At 42.8% G+C, this 8,381-nt stretch overlaps 2 protein-coding genes across 2 annotated transcripts; both read right to left on the bottom strand.

Moving 5' to 3' along the window:
* Window positions 1-8: 8 nt before the first annotated feature.
* LOC124232291 (protocadherin gamma-B6-like) lies at window positions 9-1,450 on the bottom strand (the record flags this gene model as incomplete). Its single annotated transcript, XM_046649256.1, has 1 exon — window positions 9-1,450. A coding segment is annotated over exon 1 (1,425 nt), but the record flags the coding sequence as incomplete, so codon positions are not given.
* A 2,156-nt stretch (window positions 1,451-3,606) lies between these two features.
* LOC124232290 (protocadherin gamma-A9-like) lies at window positions 3,607-6,694 on the bottom strand. Its single transcript, XM_046649255.1, has one exon. The coding sequence runs from the start codon at window positions 6,100-6,102 to the stop codon at window positions 3,610-3,612; it is 2,493 nt and encodes an 830-aa protein (XP_046505211.1). The 5' UTR covers window positions 6,103-6,694; the 3' UTR covers window positions 3,607-3,609.
* Between the last annotated feature and the right edge of the window lie 1,687 nt (window positions 6,695-8,381).

Below are 8,381 nucleotides of genomic sequence, written 5' to 3' on the forward strand. Positions count from 1 at the left end.
TCTGAGGCGCTGACTTGGGCGATGGAGGCGCCGGGCGGGTTGTTCTCAGCCACGTGGACCACGTAGTTGGCTTGGTGGAAAATTGGCGCGTTGTCGTTAATGTCGGCGATGTGCAGAGTGATGGTAGTGCTGGAGGAGAGGGGCGGCTTGCCCCTGTCAGTGGCTGTGATGGTGACGTTGTACTCTGGAGTCTGCTCTCGGTCCAAGAATCCATCTGTTACCAGCTTGTAGTAATTATTATTAGAAGAAGAAATCTTGAAAGGAACCCCTCTTCCTACATTACACTTGACTTCTCCATTTTCTCCAAAATCCCGATCCCGTGTTTTGAAGATGGCAACAACCATTCCTGGAAGAGAATCCTCCAAAATCTCATCAGAGAGAGAAGTGATGATTATTTCTGGGCTGTTGTCGTTTTCGTCTAGGATTTCTATGATTACTTTACATTGGGTCGAGAGACCACCTCCATCCTTTGCTTCCACTTCCATGGTGTATCTTTCTATATCCTCAAAATCCAATGACTGGTTATTCTTAATCATACCTGTTTTCTCATCCAATGAGAACATGTGTCTTGTACTCTGAGCGGTGCTCCTGAAGTAGTAGTTTATTTCGGCATTGACACCCTCGTCCTGGTCAGTGGCTGTCACCTGCAACACGGAGGACCCAGGGAGCAGATTTTCACTAACACTGATTCTATATTCGTCTTTGCTGAACACTGGCGAGTTATCATTGGTGTCCTTGACAAAGATTTCTATTTGAGCAGTGGCACTTCGTGGCGGGTCCCCTCCGTCCAAGGCAGTCAATATCAAGTGATGAAACCGCTTCTCTTCCCGGTCTAGAGGTTTCTCCAAAGATAACTCTGGATATTTGCCACCATCGGAATTAACTCTAACCATTAATGAGAAATAAGGGTTAGAATTTATCTGATAATGTTTAATCGAGTTCATGTTTATATCAGGGTCAGTGGCAGGGTCAAGGGATAGTCGTGCACCTGGGGATACAGACTCAAAAATTTCTAAATGTATTTCCTTTTTATCAAATTGAGGGGCATGGTCATTAATATCCTCAACAACCACAACGATATGAAAGATATTTAAAGGATTTTCCACCACGGCTTCCAACTGCAATTCACATCTTCTTCTCTCTTTGCATATCTGCTCACGGTCTATTCGGTCCTTCACAAGTAGCTCCCCGCTCTCCGCGTCTACGCTGAAAAGCAGCTTCTCTGCGCTAACTCGCAGCTTCCGAGCCGACACATCCAGGACACTGAGCCCTAGATCCTTGGCGAGGTTCCCGACCACCGAGCCCTTGGCCAGCTCCTCAGGAATCGAGTAGCGGATCGGTTCGGAGAGCGCGGGGTAGAACAAAGGCAGTAGGAAGGGAATCAGTACCTGCCGCGGGCCGGCCGGGCGCCTCCGCGCGCAGCTCCCTCCCATTGCGCGCTCCAGTTCTCGCTCGGTCCCAGTCTTTCTGGAAAGCCGAAGAAACTGCAATTTACGGCCTCACTGGAAGAGCATTCGGCCCAGGAAAGGCGGAATTGGGAATCCTTGTATGCTGGTCAGTGTGCGCAGCCGAGAGCCTCAGCGTGTGAATGTTTCCTTCTTTCTGTGTTGGCTGCGCAGGAAATCCCAGGCTAGAGGCTTAGGTATCCCGGGCGTCAGCGCTTGCCCTGCACTGGCCGACAGCGGCGCCCAGAGGCCCTATGTGGAACCGCAGTCTGACATTTTCGTCTTGAATCCAGTTTATCTCCAGAATATTTATACAGAATATATATATTGCTCTTCGAAAATGCAGTTATATAATATCCCTAAATTTTAGCTTTGCCATAGTATTACAGCGGATGCCTATATACTTAGTGTTTTCAATAAATTTATTATGGAAAATTTCAAACTTATACAAAAGTAGGGAGCATTATTATTCAATCTTTATATACCCATCACCCAACTGAAAAAGTGATCAACACAGGTCATCTTTGTTTATATATTGCACTCCCTCATTACTTTGAAGCAAATCTGAGATATTTTAATTAACTCTAAGATGAGACATCAAGATGAGCAAGAATTTTATCTTTAAGCCTGTTATGTAATCTGTTACCAATGTACAAGTTCTACGTAGCTTAAGAAAACTAGAATAGAGCATTTTCCACACTCTTCCCAGTCATCCATCCGGTGAGCCTTGTGTTCTATTTTTAAAGGCAAGTGACATTTTTATTGTAGAGAATAGTAGTTACCTACCGTGACATACAGGCCTTCATCAATATATATATTAGGTGTTTTCCAAATTAGCACATATTTTAATATTTATGAATACTAAGTACTAGAGGTTACTTACCAGGACAGAAATTTTAAATGAGAGTTTTCCTATTACATGGCTAAAAATATGACCCTGAAGGATGCTTTTTTTCCTACCAGCTTAAGGAAGAAAGAGCATTTGAAATAATTATACTGTATGCATATCACAATGGATTTTCACACATGTTAACATTTATATTCTTATAAGTAAAACAACATAAATTCCAAAAATAATTGTAAAGACAAGTAAAATAAAATAATTCTCTATTTCCATAGAAATGCCAGCAGTCATCAATGATCATGGATCCCATTCTTAGCATTGACTTTTGAGTCAACTTCAAGCTTATTTTCAGTCTTCTGGAATGTCATTTATTACTTAAAACAATGCTACATTTAAAATCAAATTAAATAACACATTATTCTTTTCCTTATAGCTAAAAGCCAGTAAAATATTCTTAGAAACTCCATAGCAGTCTCCAAGAATATTTTCCTAAGCTGTCTCCCATATCCACATTTATTTCTAGCCTCAAAGTTGGAGAATTGAGCCATAAAAAATATACAGTTGAAGAATAATTTTAATTTCCCTTGTTTTGTTGTCTCACAGCGTTCAGTCTCAGAAACCCCTCTTTAGCAATCATAAACTATAGGAAAGAAGAGTTTTAAACTATCAATAACTTGACATTATAGCATTAGGAAATTAAAATCTTGGAGGATATGGTAACAGGGGATGTTAAAATTCTTACTATTAAAAGAATAAAAAGTTCCTTACTAGGGTTTGGAAATACACGATAATCGAAGTTTGAATCTTTCTTAGAAATAATCGCTAAAAGCAAACAATTTCTACAAGCATGTGATCTGAAAAACATCACCTCAAAGGGGTATTGTCCTGTCATAGAAACAGAAGAGCAGAATCAGTAGATCCAGGCTTTCAGCTGTTTCTCCAAGAAGAATGCATTTGCTGTCTCATTAATTTACCCCTACAAAAATAGTATTGACTGTAGGAATGTTTTTAGGGTAAGATTTTCACAATGGGGTCATTAGAGGTAACAATAATAATAAATTTCAGGAATGGAAAACCAGCCCTAAGGATTAGTAGTTAACCATGGTAACCAATCAAGCAACCCACCCCAAAAGCCCCTGTCAATGCAGGAGAATGAGAGTGGCCCCAGGGGAAGGTTTACATTGACCACAGGTTAATTATTATTTGAAAGTGAATATTACATCAGCCATGTAACCCATAAACGCCTCCAATAGATGTTAGAGCAAAAATTAGGCCCAGTGAAAACTTAAATGGTGAGAAATATGTTAATATGAACTTATCCTACCTTAAGTGCAAACACTCAAAGAGAAAACCAATGGTAATAGAAAGCAAAGGAAAAACTGAACTCACTGGAACCAAAGGAGTGTCTTCTATAGGAAACTTGGAATCATCTGAAACGCATAAAGCCTCATTTTTCTCACAGCTCTCCTGGCTAACGAGCGTGTCGGCATAGTTGGGATGGGGGAAGATCACGTGACTCTTCCGCGAGTCCTCAGTGAGGGAGATTTCCCCGGAATAGGTCTGAAGGAAAGCCCGCACCCCGTCCACGCCCACAAAGTGAGAAGCAGGCATGCCAGCCAATCCGAGCCTCTCAGCCTGAAACTGACTTGAGGTGCGCCAGCGCCGCAGCCTCAGGGCCAGCAACACTATGACAAAGGCGAGGAAGATGCAGGAGACCGCGGCCACAGCCACAACCAGGTACAGTGTGAGGTCTGAATCATCCGGGTTGGCCGAGGGTTCGAAGCTGCCCAGGTCAGCCAAGAGGTCTGGGATGCTGTCAGCCACGGCTATGGTGAGCGTGACGGTGGCTGAGAGAGGGGGCTGGCCATGGTCCTGGACGGCCACCACCAGGCTCTGCTTGAGTGCATCTCTGTCCAGCAGGGCCCGCGCCGTGCGCACCTCTCCCGTGTGCAGCCCCACCGTGAAGAGCCCTGGCTCACTGGCCTTGAGCAGGCGGTAGGACAGCCAGGCATTCTGGCCTGAGTCTCGGTCCACCGCCACCACTTTCGTCACTAGATATCCGGGCTCTGCGGAGCGGGGCGCCAGCTCCACGCCCGTGGAACCGTCGGTGGGGAGGGTGGGGTACAGAATCTCGGGCGTGTTGTCGTTCTGGTCGAGTACAAACAAGCTCAGTGACACGTTGCTGCTGAGTGGAGGGTCTCCTCTGTCACTTGCCCTCACCTGCATTTGAAGATTTCGAAACTGCTCATAGTCGAAGGAGCGCAGCGCGTATAACTCGCCGGTGTCGGAGTTGATGGAGACGTAGGATGAGAGAAGCGCCCCATGGATGGTGTCCTCGGCCAAGGAGTAAATAATTCGGGCGTTCTCGTTGCTATCAGGATCACGAGCTGTCACCGAAAAGATGGCGGTGCCTCTAAGGTTGTTCTCAGGGAGGTAGACTGAGTAGGAGGTTTGAGAGAAGGAGGGTGGATTGTCGTTGATGTCGACCACGTGCAGGGTGACGTGAATTTCTGAGGACAGGGGCGGCGTTCCTCTGTCAGTTGCAGTCACTGTGATGTTATATTCAGAGTTTTCTTCTCGGTCAAGAATTTGAGCTGTCAACAATCTGTAATAATCTTCTATCGACTTTTCTAATTGAAAAGGTAGGCTCTCCTGGATGGAACAGACAACTTGGCCGTTCTTCCCGGAGTCTCTGTCGTGAGCATTCAAAAGAAGGATTACTGTTCCTGGAGGAGCATCTTCCCTCACTGGGCTAAACAGAGATGTCATGATCACTTCCGGTCTATTGTCATTTACATCTTCCAGCGAAATGAGCACTTTAGTCCGCCCCTTCAATCCCCCACCATCTTCAGCTTGTATTTCCATTTCATAAAATGCACATTCTTCATAATCTAGATTCTTTGCTGTTGATATTTCCCCAGTGTTTTCATTAAGCTCGAATAATGGAGATTGTTTTTCACTAATTTTCCAGAATTTATACGCCACTCTTCCATTGGCTCCCTCATCCGGGTCGCTAGCTCTTACAGTAAGCAGACGGGTGCCCTGGGGCACGTCCTCTGGGACTTTCACTCGGTAAATCGGTTGAGCAAAAACAGGGGCATTGTCATTTGTATCCAACACTGTCACCTGGATGTGCACTGTGCTGGAACGACGCGGATCGCCGCTGTCGGAGGCGGTGAGGACCAGGTGGTGAGCAGCCTCTTCCTCACGGTCCAGGACCCGCTCCAGCACCAGCTCTGGGTTTATAGTTCCGTCGTCTCCAGTTTGCACGTCCAGGGAGAAGTGGTGACTGGGGCTGAGCTGGTAGCTCTGCAGGGAATTCAAGCCCACATCCCGGTCAACAGCCTCTGGGAGTGGATAACGCGTTCCAGGTGCAGCGATTTCGTTAATTTTTACTTCCAGATTTTCGGTCTGGAATTTTGGGGCATTGTCGTTTATATCAGTTACTTCTATTTCTATTCCATAAAGCTGCACTCTGTCTTCAACCAGGACTTTAAAGTTCACCAGACACCGCGTGCTCTGAGCGCAGAGCTCCTCCCGGTCTATTCTGCCCGCGGTGACCAAGCTGCCGCTTCGCGGGTTCAGAGCAAAGAGCTGCGTCCTACCTCTGGAGACGATGCGGACTCCGCGCTCCGCCAGCTCCCGGGGCTCCAGCCCCAGCTCCTTAGAGATATTCCCCACGATATAGCCTTTTTCTGTCTCTTCAGGCACTGAGTAGTGGATCTGACTGGCCCTGATCTCCCACAGTCTCCCCAGGAAAAGGCACAGCAGGACCAGTCCTGTGTGGTGCGGGCGATTCCTTGGAGCGGCCATTGTTGTTTCACTACGGATTTTTTTCGGAATGCTTTCTCTGCACGCTGACTCCTTAGGTTCTTTTTTCCTCCTGCAAATTATGGTGATCTATTTTCTCGAGAAACCCGTAGTGCCCCAGGTTAGGAGGCTGAGTTTTGTTTCAGCCCCCCGGAGTTGGTCTGTGGTCTCTGCGGGGCTTTGTGTAGTTGCAGATCCTAATATCTGACGAGCTCTTACTGAGCTTTTCTCAGAGTTGGTGAACAGCGGCGCTCAGAGTCCTAAGCCTTTACTACACCCACTGAGATAAGCAAAATGTACTTGATTATAGATGACTGTAAAAGAAACACCACTACGGTCTTCTAATTATGATTTTAGATTTCTCTAATTGTTTCTTGCACTCCTATTTCAAAAGCAATTACCATTTGTGGATATCTTAGTTGGAAATGAAGTGGAATAAAATTTCTATTAAGTGTATTATTAAATCGCCATCTTTTCTTAATAACAAATTAACTTACTCTTATTCTTGGTAGAATTTTGCTCTCTCTACATATGTAAATTATTCTGATTTCCTTTTTTTAGTGTTTCACATTTTTCTATATGCCGTTATCTGTTTTTTGGAGTAATTACAAAGTTCAATCCTCTTTGGAAATACATTCATATTTTGTTAATTTCATACATTTATACTTACATGTGCATATTACATAACTATATTGAATGAATATATATGGATAGATTATTCCCTTTGAAGTTGTTTTATAAGGTTAATTTAGTTTGATAGTAAAATTCCTGGAGTAAGGTTTCCTCAAGATTTTGTTTACAAAAATGATTTTAATTAGGCAATCATAATAGATTTATCTCAAAAATATTACTGAATTTTCAAAGGATTGGTTTTTAAAATTTACACATTTGTGATTGTTAAACTTTTATGCTATTTAAAACTTTTCTTTTTAGTTTTCTATGTGAGTACATAATGCATGCTCAGTCTATGGCATTTGGAAGATTCAAATCAATATACAGTGAAAAACAAGTTTCCATGTCAATCCTCCCCTTAGGAAATTACACAATTTCAAAGTCTTAAACTTCTTATTCTAAGGGTCAATTAAACTTATGTAATAATTTGGGGAAAAGAACACAAGAGTAGAACCAATTATTACCACAAAAGTAAAAAGGACATGTCATTATGAGAAACTTCTTTCAGCAGTTTGTAAAGAAGCAATTTACTGAAGAAGTTTCTAAGGAAACTGGGCAAAAGACAGTTATGTAATGGAAATTTTGTATGTGCATGAAATTAGTTTTTGCCTTAAAAATTGAAAACTTAGGATTCTCCTTCCATCCTACAGATAAAAGGATGATGAGAAAATCTCTAGTCACTAATGTTTAGGGCTCCAAATAAGACAAATCCCGTGACTTTTTTTCCCCCTTCCTTCTTCAAAAAATATAGGTCAGGAATGAGAGCAGGTGAGAGACGCCATAGCACTGCCTTTTCTTTTCTCAAGTAACTATGAAGAGGTGAGTATAAAGAGGAAGAGGAGGATTTGGCATTCACAAAAACTTGAAGAACTTAATGATTTGGACCTTCTGATGAGTTCACTGAGTCTCGCTCCTATACACACAGTATTTTTCTTATAATTTTAATGGATTCACAAAATCACAAATAGGTGGATGTAAAGAACTAGACATGATAAATAAACATGAGGAAGGGATGGAGACTGTACCATGAAACCAGTGCAGGAAGATACCTAGTAGTAGTTTCTTTGTTTTAAAGGATGAATTAAGTGATTGCCTGCTTTAAATTTAATGTCTACTTACACACAAAATTTTTAAAATGTTAATAAAGAACGAGATAATCAATGGGTAAATTTCATTAGCTTTGAAAAAAGAGATAAGAAATTGGTACAATACTTGTGCTCAGAAGCAAAGAGCACTCTCACTAATTTCCAGATCTGAACTCGGTAAGATAACTCTATTTTATGTCACATAACTACTCCCATTCACCGCTCCCCTCAAAGAATGGAAATGTAGCTTTCTGTCGGACTATAATGTCTCTAAGAGAACTTAGTAGACTTGGAAATGTAATAATTTTGATATAAATGTGAAAATTAGGTAGATGATGAAAAGGAATAGACACTTAAATGGAACTCACCGCTGTTAGAGTTTCGGGATGGGAAGTCAACTCACTGGAATTACAAACCGGAAATAACGGCCCAGACGAATCACCACAAAGCATGTCTTGTCCTGAACTCAATTGTTCATTACATTTTAGAAAATTAAACTCTGTCTTTCCAGTACGGGCAACGCAC

The sequence above is a fragment of the Equus quagga genome, unplaced genomic scaffold (genome assembly GCF_021613505.1).
Source record: "Equus quagga isolate Etosha38 unplaced genomic scaffold, UCLA_HA_Equagga_1.0 HiC_scaffold_4331_RagTag, whole genome shotgun sequence".
Classification (NCBI taxonomy): Eukaryota; Metazoa; Chordata; class Mammalia; order Perissodactyla; family Equidae; genus Equus; species Equus quagga.